Genomic DNA, 24275 nt, shown 5'->3' with positions numbered 1-24275 from the left:
GTCAAATTGCCAATTGCCATATTAAAACATCAGCTGCAATTCACGACATGAAGAAGGCAGTCTCTGCATAGCATATGCTAATGTGGGGATTGCAGTTATTTCCAGCATTCTTTATTTACCATTCATTCAAGTATGTTATGCCTTTTATCTGCTAATGTACAGGAGGAAGAGTGATAAACTGTCTGTCTAGTTGGCTTACATAACATAACAAAACATGGAGCATTTTTTCCCCTTTTATTCATTTTTATGTCAATTTGCACATTTCATGGTGATGCTCAGCCTCTCCCCTTAACTCCTAACAGTCATCATCATGTCAACCACAACACAGAGAAATACTGATAGAAATGTGTGTGTAGTTGATGTTGATACATTGCTGATAGAGGGAACTACATTTGAATACAGATTTAAGAAATATCAGTTTTTGAGCATGTCATAAGCATGTTTTGTCTTGACTATATTACAACTATATTATAATTAAGCAATAGCTCACGACAGGCCGTGGTATATGCTCATTCAACCCAGTCTCATGGCATTTCGTGTTCACCATCACGATTTTTAATCTATTGATTTGTGTTCACCAACACGATTTCCCCCTTTTTTTCGTGTTGCACAGCACGATTTTAAAAGCAATGTATTTCTACTGGTAATGTGTTTCGTGCCTGCAGCACGTCTTTTTCTCCGGTTGGGTCGTGCAAGACCGGAAGCTGTGTGGTTCATAAAAACATGTTCTTACTCAATATCAAGCCACAATTATTGCTTTTATTTTAAATCGTATAATTTCGGACTTTTGTTGCCGTCTGTGAGGAAAATAAATGGGGCTCAGAGCCTCAGAATACTGAAATCTGTATTTTTAAATCTTTTTTTCCTTCTAATTTGTTATTCTTTTCAAAATAACACACTGTTGTTTACTCACCAATAACACACAATTATCCTTGCTTTTATTTATTGGTTTAATTCCATAATCTCTGGCTTTTTTGGCGTCCGTCAGGAACTGAATTTCAAAATATAAATAACTGGAAACAGACGTAGGCATTTCGAGCGATTACCCAAGATCCTCAGCTATGGTTTAAGCTCGCTGATTGGATGTTTTTGCTGCAATGCATGCTGGGATTTGGTGTTTATATTATATGAAATCCGGAAAACATTTTAAAAGAATAAAATAATACTTAATTCCGAGTGCTCTTGCTTTTGTCTTTGAAAGTCATCACATAACGGCATTGTAATACACGGTTCGGCTGCATTACATATTACAGATCTGCCGTAGTTCTTTATTTATAGAGCCCTGATGAGAAGACCTTTGGAAAAACTGAAGAAATGCCGCCGAAACTGAATACTTGACGTGGATCATAAATATATCAACAATTAAACAACATCTTCAATTTCTCTTCACACAATACGTCTCCTTGCAGTATCAACACTAATTCGGCTGACTTTTACATTTGATCTAATTTGTAGATAGGTTATTTACACTATAACGGTGCACAGCTGATAGAGAAGGACTTGTAGTTTTTAAAGATATTACTGATTTTCTTTGAATATAAGAATGTAAATACTGAGTCTGAAATAGTATAGCAATATGCTGTAAAATTATGTGAAAACATGAATAAAACTACACATCTTCAGATGTTGTACATACATAAGTGTCCTACACTAATAATACAAAGTTATTATGGCTGTGTGTACCTTGTGTGCACCGACTAGTGGTTAAAGCACGTTATTGAATTATTGTTTTTATGTGTTATATTTGATTAAAAAAATATTAAGAGTAGGCCTACATACTTTCATAGGGGGAAAGTAGAAGGTTTGTGATAGAAATATAGAATATAAAAAATCAAGAAGATACTGTAAGTGATCTCTACAATGAAACAGTTTAGTGCAGGATGTACAAAGATATTAATAGGAGGTGCAAAACAGAAAAACGAATGAACCTTTATTTAAACATTAAATAACAGATTAAGGTCTTCTTTTAAATAAGAAAAAAACGTTGGGGGTATCTATCTACAGATAAATATTAAGCCTGACAAAGTACCTAACGTCTAATATATTACTTTCCTGCAATGTTAACTATGTTGAAGCACTTATTTTAACTGATATTATACATATGAATTATACTCTTATGTTGATAGAATAGGAAATGTGCAGAATATGACAGTTTAATTGTGGAGGTACACACATATTGATAGATGTCTTGTAATGCACTGTTGAGGAACCTGTGACCCAAGTTTTTCATTCATTGCATAACTACACCGTAGTTGTGTATATGATATGTCAATAAACCTTTGAAAATCTTGAAATCTTGAAAGGGATGTGCAAAATAGCCATAATATACAGTCTTTAATTAACTATTAGTAGAGAATAACGAGTAATGAATATACTTTATTACTCGTTTCCATTCATGTCAATTGCAGATACATGTTTAGTCTTCTCAAGCACCAACTATCAAATATCTCTCCTGATTGTTGGCACTTGACAATCACCTTCCCTGAATTTTACTCAGGTGTAACTAAAGTCTGATTTAAGGGTTGTTTATATTTCACATCATTAATCAGAATCTGCAAAGTAACTCAAATAAGTGTAGTGGAGTAAAAATACCAGGTTAACCTCTGAATTGGAGTGGAGTAGAATTACAAAGTAACAATGAGCTGTCATGTGGGTATTAATGCTGTGCATTATGGACACAAGCGATTTTCACCCATTTATTAATTATATGTATTACATTTGATAACACCAATGTGTTTAATACTGGCAACTTCTAATCGTGGGAAAAACGAAAACGTTCAGTAGAGACGTCCCATAGAACATTTTTGCGAAACACAATAGCCAGCATGTGTAGTTCTGGGGGGGGCGTTCGATTCCAGTTTTGGATAGTCTGGCGTGGTTTCGTTCCATTTCAAACAGCTGTTTGACGCTCGGCGTAACCTTGGCGCACTGCCACTCCAACATCCAATCCATAGACTGTATATATAAAGATCCAATCCCAAAGTTTGAAGATTAATCACGGGGACTGTAGTCCTAAACGATAGCTGGGGATTATGGGTAGTGTAGTGTCTTCGGCCATCCTAAACTCAGAAATGTTGACCATCGCAATGATGCTCGAAATGTCCCTTATAGGCCTACGTCTGTTTCCGGTTATTTTATTTTGAAATGCAGTTCCTGACGGACGCCAAAAAAGCCCGAGATTATGGAATTAAACCAATAAATAAAAGCAAGGATAATTGTGTGTTATAATGGTGAGTAAATAACAGTGTGTTATTTTGAAAAGAATAACAAATTAGAAGGAAAAAAAGATTTAAAAATACAGATTTCAGTATTCTGAGGCTCTGAGCCCCATTTATTTTCCTCACAGACGGCAACAAAAGTCCGGAATTATACGATTTAAAATAAAAGCAATAATTGTGGCTTGATATTGAGTAAGAACATGTTTTTATGAACCACACAGCTTTCGGTCTTCCACGACCCGACCGGAGAAAAAGACGTGCTGCAGGCACGAAACACATTACCAGTAGAAATACATTGCTTTTAAAATCGTGCTGTGCAACATGAAAAAAAGGGGGAAATCGTGTTGGTGAACACGAATCAATAGATTAAAAATCGTGTTGGTGAACACGAAATGCCATGAGACTGGGTTGGCTCATTATATCACAGCTAATGGGCGTGGTTCGGCCCGACGCGAAGCGGAGGGTTGTCTCCGTGTGGCTGTGAGAATGTGATACACACCACTGCATGCTGGGGAGAGCTGGCGGGTAAAAGAAAAATATATCTGCTTTAGGCAAATTTCCCTTCTACCCAAGTTTGGGAGGAGAAAAACAAATGACAAACTTCACCCTGCCCATCAGTTACATCACAGTGACCCTCATAACTCATCATTGTCTAGCAGGACTATGTGCTGCCTTCAAGATCGTACTCATTATGAACACAACTGTCCTATCCTATAGTATCCTATCGTCTTAAGGCAGCAATTGAGAAACAATTTTGGTTAATAAGTTACATGACTAGTTTTTTGTTAACATCCTACAGCTGATTACCTGAAATGCAGTCGGTATCCAACGGTGAACAGGCAACTACATGTTGATCTGTGAGAATAAAAAGATGGAAGGGTGCCCTCTGGTGTTTGGAAAAAATAATGACACCAATTTGCAACGAAACTTATCTTAACCTGCCAGGGTGCGTGGAAATCCTGCCAGGGGGCAAGTCCCATCACGGGCTTCTCAAGAAGATCACATGCTTGTCATGTAACATTTATTCAGGCTACAAAACTGTGTAATCCTTGTTTAAACAAATCAACAAGCTTATCTCAAAACTGTTTTCCAGACTCTCGTTGACCTAAGCACAGGGGCGGATCTAGACAAATATTCATGGGGTGGCAAGAGGGTGGCAGGAGATTTTGAGGGGTGGCATCCCCTGGCAGAAGTATATGCTGATTTAAATCGCAGTGTAACGGTACACGTACTGAAATTATTATTGAACGCATCCCTGTGACCAGCTCTCATAGTATGCCTCTCGTCCAATGAAATGACTTGGTCGCTCTATGATATATACCTAAGATTACTTCCAGAAAGTTGTTCATGTTCTCAATTTTTTACATTTAACGTTATATTCGTTCGGTACCCTTCGGTTCACACGTGTACCGTACCGAAAACGTACCGAACCGAACTGTGACCTAAAAACCGAGGTACGAACCGAACCGAAATGTTTGTGAACCGTTACACCCCTACAATCAATGTTAACTTGGAAAGCCACAATATTAATATTTTAACTCAATGACATTAGGTGATATTATTGTGGCACATCAGTAAAGCCTTACATATACATATGTAAGGTGGCAAACGTAATTTAATGAATTTTAACTGAACAATAACTGAATGAGTTTGTCTCACTCTTAGACCAGCAGGGGTACCAAATCTATGCACTGCTGCAATAAGTACATTAATTAACTGTCTCATCGATGTTTGTCTGAATGAATATGATAATATTAACAATCATATTATTCCTATCAGCTGTCAATCACTGTTATGATTCACATATTCATTTATTATTGAATAAACTATATTTTTTGGAGGAGTTAATGATGAATGTTCATCAAGATGCTTGCTCACCCTCCTTCAAATTTGAAAAACAAGTAATTATATCATTATTGATATACAGTTACAACCTTGACTTTACATCAGAAAGAACAAACATTAAAGAAGTGACTAACTGCATCAGTCCCTAACTTAGAAGTTAGAAAACGTGTATTCAGCTAAAACATCGCTGCAGTTATTATCCAGTGGAAGGTCCTTACCTACTGGCCTAGTTAAATCAAAGTGGTTACTTTCTGTTGGCTGGGCAGTGTAGTTTTACACACCGTCTTATTTTACTTTCTCAGGACTTAAAACTGTTTTTTGGGGGCAGATCCCACAAAGAAAAAAAATATATACACGCATACAAGGTCATCATCTTAACAGTTTGTTATGCTCATCGAGTCATCCGTGAGCAGATCATCAAGTTGGCATGCCTATTACAGCTGAATGCGGCGATTACCATTTTGTTCAGCAAAACGCCTCACAAATGTATTAAGATCAACAGCTGGAGTGCGTTTTGATTCAATGCTGAGTACAGCCAAACTTGACATTCTCTTCTCTGTCATTGTAGATCGCAACTACCTCATTCCTTCCGTCTACTTGGGTCCGAAATGCTTCTCGTTTTGCGCCGTCCACTGTTCAACTGAATTCGCCATCAATCATATTTCCAGTCTCGCGCCAGGGCCGGGGGAGGGGTTACAAGACTCGCGTCTTGTGCTGCATTCACTTGCACTCGGACATTAGAGATTTTCTCTCATAAATGTCCGATGAGCCACAACTTTTCTTTCAAAACAAAGATGCCAACTGGGGTGGCAAGGCTATTGTTTAGGGTGGCAGTTGCCACCCCATGCCACCCCGGTAGATCAGGGGTGTCAAACTCAATATCATCGCGGGCCACATTCGCATAAAGGTTGCACTCAAAGGGCCAGTTGTAACTATATAAATATATAATAATGTATTATATTATTGCCTCTGCATTGGATTATTATCAGATAGGATAATAATTTAGTAATGAACTACGTCTGAAAGCAGATGTCCAGGGCAAATAATTGCAAGTCTCTTCAGTGCGCGTCACAAAACGAGATGCATTGTGGGACATGTAGTTTATGGGCAACCTGCTTCTGTAAAGTGGCATGTAACCATAATAAACGTATTATATTCTTTGCAAGCTCTTGCAGGGCCACATAAAATGAAGTTGCGGGCTTACGTTTGAGACCCCTGACCTAAGGTGAAGCCGAAAACCGGCTGATAAGCAAAGGACATTTTTGATCAAGTCATGTCTGCTGAATTTGTCAACTCTACCTTTGTAATAAGAATAAACAAGTGCAGTGCAGGGCAATTATTCAATGTTTTATATCAATGCATGAGAGTGAAATACTATATACAACACTTTTTATTTTAACCAAAAATCTTCCACCTTGTTCAAAACACAATACAATAAGAGGCCGTTGAGACTCCAGCTTTGTTTGATGAGGTCTGCCACAAAAAACGTTTGAAGAAATCCTCCATCCTGATGTCTACCCCTTCACAAACTTTAACAAAGAAGACAAGGCTTTATAGTCGATACTTTTTAAAAGAACCTTTAACATTAGAAGCATTTTTCGATTTTAGTGCATACATTTGAGCAGTAATCCTATTCAAATTTGATATAAAATGCAATATTTCAGTTTAGATTGAATAAAGCAAGTTGGTAAATGCCTCTTTTGATCTGGTTCTGTTTTCTGGATCAGTTTCTGTATTCACAACTGTAAGGTAGCGGAGGTCTGTGACATGGCGTTGTAAATGAAAGTGTTGTTGAAGGGCACAAACTGGTGGCTGATGATCTTGATGGCCTCTTGAGCAGCAGATCCTAAAGAAACACCATTAAAGAAGATGAAATAAACATCTTTGATTTGTTAGCACTCTGTAGGTGAGAATTTATTTTAAGGACGAAAATATTACCTCCTAAAAATGCAGCGACTGTGTGTGGCTCTGCTGCACCATATCGACAGCTGCAGGTTTAAAGAAAAAAAAAAGCTTGATAATAATTTGATAGTCTTTTACAATCACTTCATCAGTAAACTGGACATCACTTACAACTCATGGATGTAATCGTCTTTAATGTTGACGTTGAGGCTGTACTCCTGCAGGAGGCTGTTCACACAGAGCTTCAGTTTGCTGATGTCATCTTCCACCTGGTAGTTATAAACTCCTGGGAAGAAAAACATGGGGGGATAATAAACAAGACAAAAACATGTTGCATCAAGAGGAAATATTGTCATAATTCCAGACTATGAAGTATTTGATTTTGTGCAGTGTCAAGACAGAAACATGAAGATCTTTAACATCTTCCTCAAAATCTGTATGATCCTTGGTCGTACCTGGGTAGCGGGAGTGCTGCTGATAGAAGCGATCTACAGCACGCAGCATGAGGTAGAAGACCATCTCGCTGTCTGGATTGTCCATGCTTGAGGCTGAGGACACACATTTATGTTAACGGACAAATATTCTTCACGCTTAACAGAAGATAATATTGTACAAACTCAAAAACAAGACATGACATAAACAAAGCTGAACAGTTTAATCTCCAGCTTACTGATTTCATCTTTATTTACTGAATCCACACTATATTCTTCAGCCAGAGATCTGCAGCGCACCACCCTCAGAAATGATGAGTTCTTACCTAGGCAAGGCAAGGCAAGTTTATTTATATAGCACCTTTCAACACAAGGCAATTCAAAGTGCTTTACAAAAAACGAAAGAGACCTAGACACCAACACAAATTGAACAGTTAGCAATAAACACATTGTAGGTGCAGCAAAAAGTGTATATTTTGCTCCACCTGTTTGCATTTTTCTTAAAATCGAGAAGGAACACACAGTGACAGCAGTACAAATCTTAATATTTCCATAATAGGAGACATGAAAACATATGAAGTCAGAAAATTATGTATCCGTCATAATACTTACAGAACAGTTTGATGTCCTTTTCCAAGATGCTCTCTGGTGGCTGGTACAAATAAAAGTAATACAATTGTAATCACAATGTAATATCAGTAGCAGCATTTTCATCCATATATTCAGTATTTCAGGGCTAAACCTGGTAAAGCTTGTTATTACTTGGGACCTATCAGACATTTATTTTGAGCACAAATTTAAAAATGGATTTAGGACCCAAATAAAGTCATGACTAACTCCAGTACTTTCACACACTGACTACGTGGGTTTATAACATACCTTTCCTATAGACTGCAATAGGCTTTCTACCTGCTTACAAACAGCTGCTGCATCCTGCAAGGCCTTTTCCCTGTAACTGAAATCAAAAAAATAAACATCAACACAAATCCACATAATTACTGTTAGAAAGAGGCATAAACCAGATGTACTGTTGGATCAGAGGTTTTCTGAGTAGCAGACTTACACATTTTGGAGGTTGATGAACTTCTGAGAGTCTGCGATCATATCTGGGATGCTTCCCCGTACAGGAAGGCTTCCATTGCCTTCTTTAAGGACAAACTCCTTTACAGCTCTGAGCATCACCCAGAAGGACGGGGACTGGTAAACACAAACAAAACAATACACACAACACTTTAAAAAAAAGCATGAATTACGTACTAGGGAATGACTATGATATATCCACGGGTCTTTTTAGAGAAAAGGTCTCAGAAATAAAAAAGTTCTTACCTGTGATGTGATGTTGTTACACTGCTCACTATTGAAGAGGTCTTCAACAGCACTAGGAGTCTGCAGAAACAAGGAGTGTAATCAGACCTCACAGGCAAATGTCATACTATAGAAAACATAAAGACTTGGGGTTCAAAGGAGGAAATATATTAAACAAGATAACTCCTATAACCTAGGAGTATTTGGGGTCTGGTACCTTGGTTGGATTTAAAGCAGTATTGACATTCTTAATAGCTTCTTCAAAGTTTTCTTCATCCTCTGGGACACCATTCTCTTTCTTCAGGATCCCTAAAGGCACAAACCAAATGTGTAAAATAAAAGTCGTAGATAAGTTGAAACACCAAAGTTACTGAACTGCCAGTTTTACACAATACAGAGGGCCTCGGATACCTTCTCGAATTAACTGTCTGAAGGCCTCTTTCTCCTTGTAGTTCTTCGGTGCCTGACAGTCGTGCTACAATGACAAAACTATTGGCTTATTATTATCGTAAAACAACCCAACAATAGCAGTGATTAATTTGTCAGACACTTTTGCATTGGGGAGGCCACAGACACTGTAATGTACCTCACTCAGCCATTTCTCCAGGTGCTTAGCAATAATGATAACCCACGGTGTGTGACTGTGATCCTGCAGATTCAGTAAAAAAGAGAAAGAAGTACATCAGTTGTGTAAAGCTGGCATAGCTTATATGTTCATCAGTTTAAATGTGCTGAAGTACACACCTTCTTGTCCATGCTGTCAAGGTCGTAGGACTCAATGTGGCTCTTGAATTCAGGAAAAGGCTTGAATAACCGGAGGTCCTCCAAGGCATTGTCCGGGTGGGATTCAATCACTGAAAAGGAGGCAAGAAAACGTCAATATATGTTTACAGTTTACATATAAACCATAAACAACGGTGAAAAGACCATGTAACAAAAAGTGTGGCTCCAGGCAGACAGGATGTCAATAATCTCATGTAAATAATCATGAGTCATGACCAGTGTTTCCGCCAGACCAGGGCTGAGAGGGCGTCCACCCCGAGAGCGGAGGGGGGGGGGGGTTGTTTTGAATTTTGACTTGAGCCGTCCCTTATAGATACTGTCTTTTTACGTTAGTGAGCCGGATCATTTGGCTCGGCTCTCTTAAAGCGCCGGCTGTTTCGGCTCCCGAACGGCTCTTCATGTTACCACAGTTTACCAGGGAGCCTCAGTTTCTCCGCTGCGAGGCTCTGGTGCTTACAGGCACAGCTCACGCACGTGCTCCACTAAAAACCTCCTGCTCATCGCGTCCAAATCGTGCACGTTCCGTGTTGTCCAGGTGCCTTCGATGTCGGGGAAACGATCTTCAATACTCCGAAAATAATCCCACCAGATTCCTTTGCCCCTCCAACAGAGGGATGTCCTTGTCCTTTTCGTAATTTCAAGCAATAAAAACTTGATCTTCTCTCGAATTATTAATATTTTTTGGACGCCCTCGGCTCGCGTTCAGGGCGCCCCGAGCTGAATAAGGGCGTCAAATGACGGCAAGACGGCCCCCTGGCGGAAACGCTGGTCATGACTATAGAGGGAAATGCATGACATGTTATTTACCAAAGTGCTGCTTTTGCAATTTAAAGTGTTTATTCTTCAATGTGAACTGAAAGGATACTTTTAAATGTATTAAAATATCATAATAAGAAAGTGGAATTCAAGTAGAATGCTAACCTGTATGCTCCTGCACGACGAGTCGCATGTAGCCAATCAGGCCGTAGCTCTTACAGACGAGGAAAGGTACCGAGGCGCTCCACAGAACTGAGCCCAGCCTCAAACATGTGCTGTTGGATTTAAGATAGCCTTTTACAACTTTACAAAATAAAATAATGACCAATCAAGGCGATAAAGACAGTTTATATAAAACAACATATAAATAATGAAATATAAAACATTTTTTATTTTTAAAAAAAAAGCTATAAATCTCTTTGTAAATTACATTAACTTTGTCATTTCATCTTTTATTGACTGCACAAAGTTTAAATATTTACACAAATAAAACAATTCTAGTTTACTAGGATACTATAAGTTCCTTAATAATGAATCATTAACTCTTTTGTTATAGTGAAATGTGAGTGTAAACATGAACCATCTCATACCTTTCTGGCAACTGGACACCGATAACTATGCTGAACCTGTGGAAAAACTCAGGATCATTGTCCAGAAGTTTGTCTGGACTCTGCAGGAGTGACAGAAAATACAAGAAAGATTGCTGTCACTGTCAGAACAATAATACTGATTATTACATTTAATATTTTACACTTAAATGTAATGACATTTGCATGCTTATTTTATAGTGGTATGGAAGTTGCCCTTGGTTGTATGTCCACTGGTTTATGTGTGAAATGTATATTTATTGTTATTATGAAGATGGTATAAAAGAAGTTCGATATCAATTCTTACTTAAAAATTAACCCTGTTAAAATGTATATGGCATCATGTTAAAGCTTTGAAAACGACAAACCTCCTCGACAAAGTTTCCAGAGACATCAGTGTTTAGTTCTTGTAGCAACTCAGTGGCAGCCTGTGCTCGATTCTGCAACATAAAAACTAAGTTCAGGGCTCATACAAATACATTTACCATTTCCTACTTGATACGTTTATTTAATATAAAAAATGACTCCATGAATAACCAAGTAGGAGGAAAGATGCAGATGCAAGGAGGAGATGGTGTACTTGCTTGTGCACTTGCATATGTTCACAAAACATACATTCTTTGATTTTGGGAAAATATACCTTTCCAATGCTGTTGTTGGTGAGGAAAAAGCTGAAAGACAAAATCGAAAGATCAAGCATGAACAAACGTGCAAATATAACACACTAATTCAAGTGTAGATACATTTACAAAACCAAAACAACTGCTGTCTTACTTGTTTCCAACATCTTCTCCCGAAACAGTGTGCCCATCGACTATGGTGAAAGCTCCAATACCTGACAGAGAGATACATTCATTTTAATAAGGGGGATTATTTCATTATCACTACTCTATATATATATATATATTGCACAGTCTATGATCAGCACCTGCAGCATTAGCACAGAGCCACATGTGTTTTACCTGGAAGCACTAGGTTCTTCAGTATCTCTGTCCCAGTTGCTGTGGCGTTGATGAGACAAACATGTGCATTCTCCAGTGACTCCTGACCATGGTCACCCCACAGTCTGAAAAATAACATGGACATGTGTTGTCACCTAGTGAAACAATGATTCCTCAAGCCACTGTGCAAGAATGGCTTAGCTACAAGAGCTTCAATAGCATTCACTAGCATACAGTTACACTTGATAAACCATCAAACACATTACATATATAAAGTCAGCGGCTGTCATTAGACAAGCTGGCCTTTTGATTGACAAGCAAACACCAAACAGAGACTCATCCCTATCATAACATTAGCCATTAGCCATAGCTAATGTTAGCACAGAGATAATGTTTTCATACAGCTAGCTCACTTTAGCACTCCAGCCTCACCGGTGCATCCGATAGCACCTCTCAGAAGAACATTTAAAAAACAATTAGCTAAAATAATATTATTTGTGAAATTTGCAGTATATTTTTAAACGTACCTGAGTTGTCTGTCGTATTTCTGTTCTTTGGAAGCTTTGGTGGCTGCCATCGCTCTCAAATGACAGACGCGTATAGACGTATTTTAACTTCCTCATTGACTGATTCGACAAAAAAACATACTAGTGTGACAATTCGGATGCGCACTTTCCACACAAATGCTGAGACCGACTTGAATTGACATAAGGAAGGTATTTTTAAATTGTTCTATAGATATTGTGTTGATAATACCGTAGGATAAACTACCTTTCTGTGAGTTAATATGGTCAATATAAAGTGAAACGTGTTGGAGGCAGCGGGGTCTGCAGACTCCCTGAGAGGAAGAGGCATAACGGGCATAACGAATAACAAAGAAGGGGCATCTCACACAAAAGATGGTGGGGACTTTGTGGACACTAGTGAAAACCAAAGCAGCAATGATATATGGATTTGTACAATTAAAATATCCAGATATGATTCATGAATGTAGCCTATCCATGGGTAACATAAATGACTAATCTCATGCACACCAAGCCTGATCCTGACATTAACCTGTTATATGATTCATTTGCATGATTTTGGAATTGAACCCTATATAATTTGGACTTGCACCTTATTTGCACTCTTCACACTTTGTATTGCCACTCTTGCAAAGCAATACCCCTAGGTAACAGTGTGTCCACCATATGCACCCCTGGCGTAGAATTTCCACAATTTACTAATACGGTTATTGTTTCAATCAATTAATCAATCAATTATTCCATGGTCACCATCTTATATTTGTAATGTTTAAAATAAAAATGGAAAACAAATGATTTAAAAGTGTATTATATAACTTAATATTAGGCGATACAATATTGAAAACAGACCAAAAACAACGAAGACCAAATAGGCTACGTTTAGATGTAATATGATGTAATAATAAGTAATTTTAAAGCAGAATGTGGTCCTGTACAGGATCTTAATACAAATGGATGACAAACAAAGCTTGCTTTGATGCCGAGGGTATATTGAGAATTGTGTGTAATTAGCAGCGAATTACAATAAACACTGGTCATAGGTCTACCAGTCTAACATGATGCTATCATCAGTTACATTTTTAGTAGAGAAAAAGACATTATGCAATATAATAATGTTGTAATCATATCTTACTGAAGTCGTTAAATCCGAAAAAGACTGACTGCAGTGACTTTAGACAAGATAAGCTTTAAAACCACAGACAGGTGTTTAAGTGTGTGTGTGTGTGTGTGTGTGTGTGTGTGTGTGTGTGCGCGCGTGCGTGTGTGTACGTGTGTGTATGTATGTGTATGTGGGCGTGAAGGGGCGTGCCAAGAAAGGGATAATTTCCCTTCCCGTTCGGTCCCTACATAAACTTCATCAATAGCTTGTTTGCTTTGCTTGAAATCCGTGTCCGTCCTCCACGTGCGCACCGGAGTGCGGGAGTCACACACCGACAGCTCGCTCAGACCCGAGTCCACTTCAGGCACAATGACAGGGAATCAATGGGGATATGGAAAAGATGACGGTAAGATCTCATATCATCCATGCTCCCTACTGCTTCCCATCCACAGTGGAGGCATGTAACCTACTATTCTACACTAGCCTACATGTAGGCTACTGTTGCGTCGAGTAGCATTGCGTGTTTCTAACGTGGAACACTTACGTTGTTAATGCGAGATTAGCCTCATGCTTAAAGGGATGCCTGCTGCTGTGACCTACACCTGACTTTACACCAGCTTTACACCCGATTTGCTCTGGGCTCTAGAGTTCATTGCATTGGACCAGTGTACTGGACAGTTCAAGACTATTTGTGTTGCAGTGACAGGATGAGATTTGAGATCTGTTTTCCCTTTTGAATACTTTGGTCTTTATTTTATGCAAATCCCCACCTATTAGTTGTTGTTTGTAGACATACCTTGTTCAATTATTGGTTTAACTTAAATTCAATGAGCTGTGTATAATTAGAACTGCAGATTTATATTATTACTATGCTTTAGAAATAATTCCATCCTCTTTTTTTGTATAGACCCAGTGAAAACGGTTTATTGTTAAAGTAGCCTTCATATGGTCATCATCCTAGAAATGAAAACTGATGGTGTAATTGAAGTATGTTCTGTTGATTTCTAATTATCTTCTTTTATATCAAGGACCTTCTGCATGGAACACAAACTACCCCGTTGCTGATGGGGACCGGCAGTCTCCCATAGACATCCTCCCTCATCAAGCTCGACATGACCCCAACCTGGGTCCCATTGTCCTGAACTACGATCGTTGCACCTCCATCAATATTGCCAACAATGGACACTCTGTTGTGGTAGAGTTTGAGGACTCGGATGACCGTTCAGGTGAAATAATTTGGTATTATTTTATAAGTTTACATATCATTTAACCCTGAATCTTTTTTTTAATTAAAGAAAGCAGTGTTAAAATGTGTGGAATCTTGGTTTAGATGTGGGGGAAAAGAACACAAGCAGAAAGGTGCATTTATATTTCTTGCCTTTTTGAAAACATTTAATGATTGCGTTGCAATTATTGACAGAGATCACAGTTCAGGTTTTATCTGATCTCTGTTTTCTGCCACCTACAAAGGAAATATGTGCTAAAAGTTGACCCTCAATAAACACAAGTTTAAAAGGAGGGATTGCCTTCATTTTAAGAAAAAGTGCAAACCATGTGAATAACTGACCATAATCAAGGGTTAGAAATAAACCCCTGATTATGCTGCAGGGATATGCAGGCAGCAGTTAACTGTATGAGCTTCTGTCTGCTGGACAAGAGATGTAATAACATCAGGTGATCTCAGTGGTTATTATGACCCGATTGGCTTTTATCACTGGGTGGATCCATGTTAACCACCCTGTCATTAGCATGAATGATAAGCTCAGAGACGCAGGGCTGTATGGCTCAGACGGTTTCCACAGAGCAAGCAAGAAGCTATCATCGAAAGTCATTAATGTAAGAGGAGAGGAAAACTAATGCACTTCCTCAGCACTTCTCCACAGTTTGAACAAAGTGCACAAATCCCTTAAACCTGCTGTTGTCAGTTTGCCATGTGTGGCTTGGTCTGGCTGTACACATGCATACATTCACACACGACTTGTATTGTGTCACAAGAACATTTTAATTATATAGATTAGTGGTGCCCAATGCACAATGAAGTTATTAAAAAGTTTAACAACATATCATATTATGATCTAAAAAACATGGCTCTGAATAATGTAATTATAATAAATGACTTTCTTCCCTCATGTATTATAAATGTACGTATTACCAAGTTTAGGGCTTACAACATTACTTCCATCTGTAACGACCTGAACATAATTTATTTTAATGCGACAATCTACTGATCGCCTCATATTCTAGATAAGGATTCTTCAGACCCATTACCATCACATTTGTTTGGTAAGCACATTGCCTTATAGCAGATCAGAGTTATTTTGGTTATCCTACATCTATACTGTAAGATGTGCCAGATAAGTGTTTTGCTCTTTGTGCCAGTTCATGCCTCACTAATCTGACCTGCACTGGTGTGGCCTGTTTGTCAGAAGGATGTCAGCAGCATCACAATGAATAACAGTCAGACTACACTGCTGTACTTCAAACCCAGCAGTGCAAGCCATAGGTTCTAACATAGTCTTCACTATCCTTCTAATGTGCTAAATATCACTAAGACATACATCTATTCATCCATGGTCCACAATGAATAGCTCAACCAAGCTAAAAGTAGATGTAATGTTTCTTTATTTAGAATAGCACCCTCTATTTGTGTCTCCAACTGAAGCTTGTGCCACTGAGCTCTAATGATGGATTTGTTTGTAAAGCAGGCGGACTCTCTGTTGACGGTGCTCATGTCATGTCTCAGCCTTGAGTTAGAAATTGAATAAATTACTGTAGGTTTTGCCGGGTTAACTCTTCCTGCAGTTGTACCAAGCTGTTTGGATGATGCTGCTCACAGAATACTCTTTCTATGGGGCGGTGGTGGCGAAGTCGATAGGGACTTGGCTTGGCAACTGGAAGGTCACCAGTTCAAGTCCCGGCAAGACCAAGTGCTACCGAGGTGTCCCTGAGCAAGGCACCGTTCCCCACACTGCTCCCCGGGCGCCGTTCAAAATGGCAGCACACTGTTCCTAACACTAGGATGGGTCAAATGCAGAGAAACAATTTCCCCACGAGGGATTAATAAAAGTCTATCTTAATCTTTCTAAAACCCATGGATAGAAGGATTGTGTGTGTTTTCATTGTTATTTTTGTTTACATGTCATCTTCTACAGTCATCCAGGGAGGCCCTCTTGACAACCCCTACAGGCTGAAACAGTTTCACTTCCACTGGGGTGGAAAGGGCTGCCATGGCTCTGAGCACACTGTTGAAGGAAACAGTTATGCTTCTGAGGTCAGTGTCAGGATACTTCAGAGTGTCGGTGTGTAATTAGCAACACACACAAAGACAGGATTAGCAAAGGTGTGTCATTAGGTTTATTTGGTAACATCTTATGTTAGAAAATAAAATATAAATACAGCTTTTCATGCTAAGAAATACCATGCGACTTGATTTAGGTTTTTTTTTCACAATAAAGGCTGGTTAATGTTTTTTTGTGTCTTTCTTTCTTCCTGTTTCCCCACTCCAGCTTCATTTAGTGCACTGGAATGCAGTCAAGTTCAAGACGTTTGGAGAGGCAGCATCAACTTCTGATGGCCTCGCTGTCCTGGGCATCTTTTTAGAAGTAAGATATTCCTCTTGATTGCAATCACATTTTATGTGAATTTAAGTGTTTGTCGGCTTTGAAATTAACATTTGCTATAGTTAAGAGATCTAAAGATATTTATATTCAAAAATCAAAATCCAACTGCAATCTTCTCTGTTACGCAAGACAGGTGACGAACACAGATGGCTTCACATGATAACAGACGCTCTGTACACGGTGAAGTTTAAGGTCAGTAGATTGCAGCTAGGTTTTATTACCTGTAATATTCATGTGGTTAATGCTGCTGTCAGCATTACTGCAGTAATATAAATCTGTTGTCTTTTCATATTCCTGTTTCAGGGCAGTGTTACAGATTTCAAAGGTTTCAACCCCAAGTGCCTCCTGCCCAGCAGCCTCCACTACTGGACCTACCTGGGATCCCTGACCACCCCCCCCCTGCACGAGAGCGTCATCTGGATTGTGGTCAAAGAGCCCATGATAGTATCTGAAAAGCAGGTGGGTGTGGGTCGCAGAAATGTTCCTTTGACCACAATACATGACAAGCTTCCAACACCTAGAACACTGTTGAGTATTTATTCTCCAACATAATGAAGCACAGCAATAATCCAAATCCTGTAGTTGGAAACACCTTGGGCACTAGATCTATGTTTTTGTTTAGTACAACTCGATCTACCACCATCACTGCCTCAAAGGTTATGTTCAACTGTACAATATTTCTGATTGCTTTCAGTCATCTGTTTGAGCAAATGATCTGCACACAAGTAGTATTTACTATCTGTGTCAGAATCAGAAATCATTTAAAGGGTGAGTATACTAACATATTAATAAAAGGGTTGAATTAATGTTTTTAGATTTGGAAGTCTGACAGCTTCACATATGTATACCCAGATATTGTATTTTTTTTGTAATTCAGTGAAGCTCAAGCTATTGATGTTTCAGTTGATCAGTCAGTTGTGACATCCATGTTTCCTGGCCTGCATGATGTTAGACCATGCTCTACTAGACTTTAAGTATCCACTGCCTCCATTGTAGTCCCATCACAGTTAAGCATCACTGGATCAGTATGTTAGGTGTGAGTAATGATGGGGGGATGTGGTGGTAGGGTTTACATCATCTAAAAAATGTAATGTTTGGCCCACGTACGATGCTATGTTTAGAGGCAACAACATTAGTGAGCATCATTCATGGGGATGCCGTGTTTGGGGTTAACTTGTTTTTATCCACCCCTCTTGGCACTGAGTGGAATCAGAAAATGTAGGTCTGGTAACCCCAGGTTTGACAAGTTAAGCTGACTAACAGGATGCCTGCAGCACATGCCCTCCAGGTCCCCATGTGGCGACTGCTGCCAGCCTCTGGATTATGCTTACACACTGATCTTTTCTAGTCCGGTTCCAATTTTTTTTAACTCCAGGACTAAACACAAGTAATCAGGAGTTTAATGGCAGTGGCACCACAGGTGTAGGCATGAGCGATTTGTCTATAAACCAATGTGTGTCGCATGGCTGGGGGTGAGAAGTAAGCTAGGCAACTAACCTCACAGCCTGCGTCTGCAGGCCTCAAGCCTTTGATCCCCTCCAGCTGATTATCATGATGGATGGATGACTGGATGTGTTCTGGGCTTTAATTGAGAAATGCTTGCAAGCAGACCCAGCAGGGAAAAGCCCTTTTTATAACAGGGTTTTGTTTTTCATTACCCGGTTATTATGGACATGGCGCTAATGGGGAAATAACAAGAAAATTACAGTAAAGTGAAGGTAGATTCACATTTTGGAAGTGAAATTAGCTAGTATTATACAATATATTCCTTGTAAACAAAAGGAACAAAAATAATACAACAACATTTGATTTACTACTAAATCTTACTAAAAGCATCGCCTGTAGCCAGATCTTAACGTAGCTTCTTACATTTCTGTCATAGAGCTCCATGTTTTTCAGAAACGATCAAATACATCAGTGCACAAGCAGCACAATAAGGGTAACAAAGTATTCAGGGAGGGATACATCTATTGTTGAATTTGTTGCAATAACATAAAGAACATCACCGATCTTATTTGCCTAGTTTTTACATTGTCTAGTGTTGATCAAACGTTGTGTACAGAACTTGTTAAACCAATTGATTTCCTTGCAAACATATTAACTATATCTATCTTTCTCTGCCGATGCAGCTGGGCAAGTTTCGAACGCTTGTGTTCACTGGAGAGGAAGAGGATGAGAGGACACGCATGGAAAACAACTTCAGGCCTCCCCAGCTTCTCAAAGGCAGGACTGTGCGTTCCTCCAATTAACCCGTCCAAAGTGGTAGACAACAAAGGCTGTTTTAGACAACAATGAATGCATTAATGTGATTGTACTTTTTTACCTCATGGTAGCTTGACCTGAAGATTTCTGCATTACTTGTACAGAAAAGTAATTCTGATCACTGCCAGCACATTGAGATGCAGACTTTTCAATGGCAGAGGGAGGAATCTGTTTTTGAATGATGTAAGGAAAGTTAAAGGAAAGTTAAAGGGATGTTAAGTAGAAATCTAATAATATATTAACTTTTCTAAAACTCTGCAAGTTTGTTATTGACAAAGATGAAATTACTATAAGCTAGACAGTATGTTAATGAAGATTCACAGGTTGGATGTGTACTACCTCCACAGCAAGATGAGCTTTGTTGGGTGCTATTATGTAACTAGTTAGTCTGTATACCCGTGCCGTGTGTTTCTGTTCGCAGACTGCTATTGCATCTCTCTGCTACCTGCAGATTCACAGCCACCTGCAGATTCATAGCCCTGGCCTCTTAACTGATCCCTGCGTTGATCCAGCCTACTGCTGATGGATTCCCCGTCCTTGTGGACATAGATCCCTCAGTCCAACAATCTTAACTGGAGGTGGGATTGGATAAACGCAGCATTTGCTCTGTTGACCATGACATCGAGCATGAGAGTCTCAGGTCCTTTTTAAAGCTTAACAGACTGGGTTACACCCCACAGCAGGAGGATTTATTATTTTTAGCGGGCTCTTCAGATTTGACAAAAAGCAGTGTTCACTCTAGTTTCCCATTCACGCAGCTCTAAACAGGAAGCCAATGAATTCAATATTTCAATCAAACTCTGAGATGTTACACTGTATTGAACCGCTTGAAGTGTTACATTGTCTGGTCTGACGTTTCTTCTATGCAGGAGGTGATGCACACTGTCAGCAGCTCATCTCTGAAGCTGCCCTGTTTTCAGAGAAACGCATGTAGAGTCTAGTATGAACTGTAAATGTGTGACAGAAGCCCTGGTGTCTCACTGAGGAGTTATGGCAGCTTTGTGTAATGCTGTTCCTTATTTAGATGGGCTTGGATTACACTAATGCAGAGGTATGGCAGGGATAAACCTACAACAAAACGCACATATGGGGAATGACACCTCAGTTATGATTGTTATGTGTTTGTGTGAAAGACCATTAATTTATGGGTGGTTTGAATATTTTTGTAATGCATTCATTTGTGATGTTTGCTGAATTAAATAATAACATTTCAAAGTGACTTTGTTTAACAGCTATTTTTCATCACATTTAAAGCCAGATTATTAGACTTGACACAATATTAAGAATCTTCCTGCATTTGATCATTTGGGCTATTTTGCTTCTGCTTCCAAACATAAACGGTTGTGTTTTTGATGTTTTATAAGACATGGCTTAATGCGGGGGTTGTAGGCAAAGTTCAAGCAGACATTTGCATTCATTAAATACGGTTGATAGTTTTCCTTCTCACCAAAGAGCATAGTTCATCTTTCTTGTTTAGAGCGCTCTAACTGAACCTTGTACCTTCTATCTAAAACAGGTTTTTGGACAGAGGAGACATTCAAGCAAATGTTTAAACTCCCTCTCACTGATCAGAGGCAGCAGTGCTGGTGCTAAGGTAATTAATAACCAGACTGTAGCCTGGAGGAATTAGAGAAGGAACACAGGTTGTGATCACAGTCAATTATTTACCAACTGTGTCCATTGAGCCAGTTATATTTGGCCCTTTAAATTCAGCAAGGTAAAGTGTTAAATATTAGCCAGTAATCATGTAGCAAATACCTATGGTATAGAGCTTCAATCTTGAGGGAGCCATTACATCCGTTTGGCACTATACATGTGTTTCTGTCTTGGTTATTTAAAAAAGAACAAATGTCCTATAATTAAACCAACCCAATAGTGAACTGGAATAGATACATTCATTATCATGTACTTTTAACCTTCCATCTGACAAAGACCATCTTAAAGAAGGTAGAAGAAACGCGCCTCTGTTCTCCCAGAGACACATACATAGAGTAATAAAACACAATCTTCTTTAAATGAATATGCTAAGAGGATTGCATTTATTCTAAAGAAACTCTTTAAATAAAGATTGGTTTTTTTTAATGCTGGAACTACAGGAAGCATATTATCTGAGAGATGTTTGTCATCCAGTTTTATAATCGACAACATGGAGTATGATTTAAACTTCTTTAAAATAAAACAAATCTTAAAGTCTGAGGCTTCAGAGTGTGGCTATAGTATTTGTCCAGCAGATGGCGAGGTGAGTTAAGACTCAAGACTTATATTGGGTGTGTATTGTACTTGAATTAAGTTTATCACACAATTATTAACTGAAATGGTGTATTTAATTCTTCAGATATACAAAGAGCAAGGTCTGTGGTTTGAATTGTGATTGAAAGAAACATACTAATCACTCTGAACCTGATGCACAATGGAATCATCGATGTTCCTGTAGGTGGCAGCACCTGTCTGTTGTATCACATGCAGTGAGACAAAGGGATTTCATTTAAGTACACATAAACCACGCCTGTACATCTTTTTGAAAACATGTAAATGGCTTCATGTGGTTGTATTTAATTGAGAAGGGCTGACTAAAGCAGAAACACATATCTGACATCCAAAGAGACAGCATTTATTTTGCTATCAGTTACACTTGACCTTGCCTTTGTCTGCCCTCCATGACACTGTGTACGTTTTGTTTGAATCAAGAGGTTGCATTACCCCGTCTGGTTGCATTTCATATAATTGCTGATGGTTGTGGAAAAATGCAGTTCCAGGTTAATGAATAAAGAATTAAAGTGGGTGTGTGTGAAGTATATTTAACACCTATTCTCAAATAATCCTTCCAAAATAGCATCAGGAAGCTTTATTGAGACTGAGAATACCTGAGCATGCACATCATCCTCAGCCACAATCGATGTGCCATGTAATATGATATTACAGTCAGGCCTCAGAAATAGAGTCAGTCACATGTATTTTTAGCATCAGGATATCTACTTGCTTGTTGTAGTGATTTTTCCCAGACACAGCATCATCTGAGCAGCTTCTGAAATACTAACCTTTGGGTCAAGTGACCAGCATGTGGTTTGCTGGCCAGACAGAAGAATAAGCCTAAAGAATGGCTCAATTATTTACAGGTTCAGAACACAGAGAAAAAATACATTTCAGCATAAAGACTCCGGCATGCGTGTATACAGTCTATCTATGGTATAGGGGGGGGGGGTGCGTGTGGCGCAGTGGCATAGTGCGTTGGTGTTTGGATCAGGGGAGCACAGGTTCAAACCCCATTGCAGTCAGCATGTCGTTGTGTCCCTGGGCAAGACACTTCACCCCAAATTGCTCCTGTGGGGATTGCTCACAGTATTGAGTATGTAAGTCGCTTTGGATAAAAGCGTCTAACAAGTAACATGTAATGTAATGTAATGTAATAAATACACGCCAAACATGTATTCATGCCAAACTCAAATGTTTTATGCATATAAAGTAAAGCTAAAAATAGCATAATGTGCATAATGTTGCAGCTGCTGCAGAAGGAGTTCATTTTAATTCATACTATTGATTTAATTACACTATAGCAATGCATCATATTTTGTAAATGTATTTCTTATTATTATTTAAAAACGTAATGTATCAAATTAACTTGAGCTAAACCTGTAAAATAAATGTAATATATCTGAGAAAATCTGATGTAGGCCAACAGTATATATTTGCATACAATGATAATACACTTAAGTAGAAATACCTCAACATTGTAGGATAGTACTCAAGTAAATGTGCTTAGTTACATTCCACACATGAGAGATGGTATTAACAAGACAGGTAGGCATTAACATACAATGCTAGTGATTTACTTTATGGTATGTCTTTAGAGCATAGCCGACACTGATGTCTAAAAGGGAAGTTATCCTGACCTGTGCTGCTTTGATTTTGACCCCTAATCTTATGAAGGTGCAATAATAAGTTGCGTTAAGGGTTATTATCTATATTCTTAATATTATTATTTGTTTGAATTTGTTTGAACTGCCACGTGTTCATAGTTTGGTTTATCCAAACCAAACTACTGTATCTAAGCTTCTAATCTCGCAGTTTTTATGACGCCACAGACGGAATACCTTCTTCTGTTTCAGCAGTAAAGCCATAAATTGAGATACTCCACTCCTAAATCCATTTAAGTTTTCCAATATTGTCAAGGACAACGTCTCTCTATCTGGCAATCAGGGGACATGGCTAACGGTGCAGTTGCTATGGATACAAACAGCACATGTAGCGCAACAAAATTGTTTGCCAGCTCCTATCTCCCCTACTTGATCCATCGCCATCACCCTGTCAGAAAATAAAATGCTTCTTTCCCCTAAACACTCTCTGCTGACACGTGTGTGTGTGTGTGTGTGTGTGTGTGTGTGTGTGTGTGTGTGTGTGTGTGTGTGTGTGTGTGGTCTGTATTCATTAGTGAGCTTTATTTAGCAGCACGTTATCTATTTCTCAGTGAACAGGCCTGTGATCTCAAACTTATTCCACACACAAACACACACACACACACACACACACACACACACACACACACACACACACACACACACACACACACACCACACACACACACACACACACACACACACACACACACACACACAGCACCTGTCTGTCATGTACGCTGATGTTTGGCCTTCACCCAGGATCAGGGTTGGGGTTTTTAAGGTTCAACTGTAACAACTTGTTCAACAATATCCAGCTTTTACGGGATGTGTATATACACCAAACAACATTAAGGTTGTCAGGCAGTGGCCTTGGTTCACAGAGTGGACTGTAAATCAGAGCAGAGGAGAAGAGATGAGGTTCCCTCTCTCTGACACTCTGTTGGTGGTCTGTTATGATAATTAAAGAAAACAGAGCGCCGCTGTCATGGGAGAGAGGTCATGATCTGTAATTCTATACTCTACAGTCGACTCATATACCATAAAGCAGCTATAAAATAACAGGTAGTCGTAGCTTACTCGTTCGCCATTATGGATAAGCACAGCAT

The 24275-nt window shown here is 38.9% G+C and overlaps 2 protein-coding genes across 4 annotated transcripts; one reads left to right on the top strand and one right to left on the bottom strand.

The window, feature by feature from the left end:
• Positions 1–6389: 6389 nt before the first annotated feature.
• On the bottom strand, positions 6390–12402 carry nae1 (nedd8 activating enzyme E1 subunit 1). Of its 3 annotated transcripts, XM_034216660.1 has the most exons (21): positions 12296–12402; positions 11790–11893; positions 11602–11662; positions 11468–11498; positions 11196–11267; positions 10831–10910; positions 10406–10515; positions 9446–9555; positions 9288–9350; positions 9113–9176; positions 8919–9010; positions 8723–8782; positions 8460–8593; positions 8276–8351; positions 8009–8048; positions 7636–7722; positions 7421–7513; positions 7137–7251; positions 7002–7051; positions 6759–6909; positions 6390–6592 (listed from the first exon to the last, which is right to left on the bottom strand). In XM_034216660.1, exons 1-20 carry the CDS (start codon positions 12343–12345, stop codon positions 6800–6802), a joined length of 1602 nt encoding a protein of 533 aa, XP_034072551.1. In that variant the 5' UTR covers positions 12346–12402; the 3' UTR covers positions 6390–6592; positions 6759–6799. The 3 variants fall into 3 exon arrangements, with proteins under 3 accessions (XP_034072551.1, XP_034072542.1, XP_034072556.1); XM_034216651.1 differs by having other exon boundaries at positions 6398–6909; XM_034216665.1 differs by having other exon boundaries at positions 6398–6909; positions 8306–8351.
• Positions 12403–12444: 42 nt separating this feature from the next.
• On the top strand, positions 12445–20488 carry ca7 (carbonic anhydrase VII). Its single transcript, XM_034216677.1, has 7 exons — positions 12445–13797; positions 14420–14617; positions 16544–16662; positions 16898–16993; positions 17141–17203; positions 17315–17470; positions 19141–20488. The coding sequence occupies exons 1-7, from the start codon at positions 13761–13763 to the stop codon at positions 19258–19260; spliced, it is 789 nt and encodes a 262-aa protein (XP_034072568.1). The 5' UTR covers positions 12445–13760; the 3' UTR covers positions 19261–20488.
• The last annotated feature ends 3787 nt before the right edge of the window (positions 20489–24275 follow it).

This window comes from Gymnodraco acuticeps, unplaced genomic scaffold (assembly GCF_902827175.1).
Source record: "Gymnodraco acuticeps unplaced genomic scaffold, fGymAcu1.1, whole genome shotgun sequence".
In the NCBI taxonomy this organism is placed as follows: Eukaryota; Metazoa; Chordata; class Actinopteri; order Perciformes; family Bathydraconidae; genus Gymnodraco; species Gymnodraco acuticeps.
The sequence above is the reverse complement of the archived record's forward strand: the minus strand, read 5'-3'. Positions and strand labels throughout refer to the sequence as shown.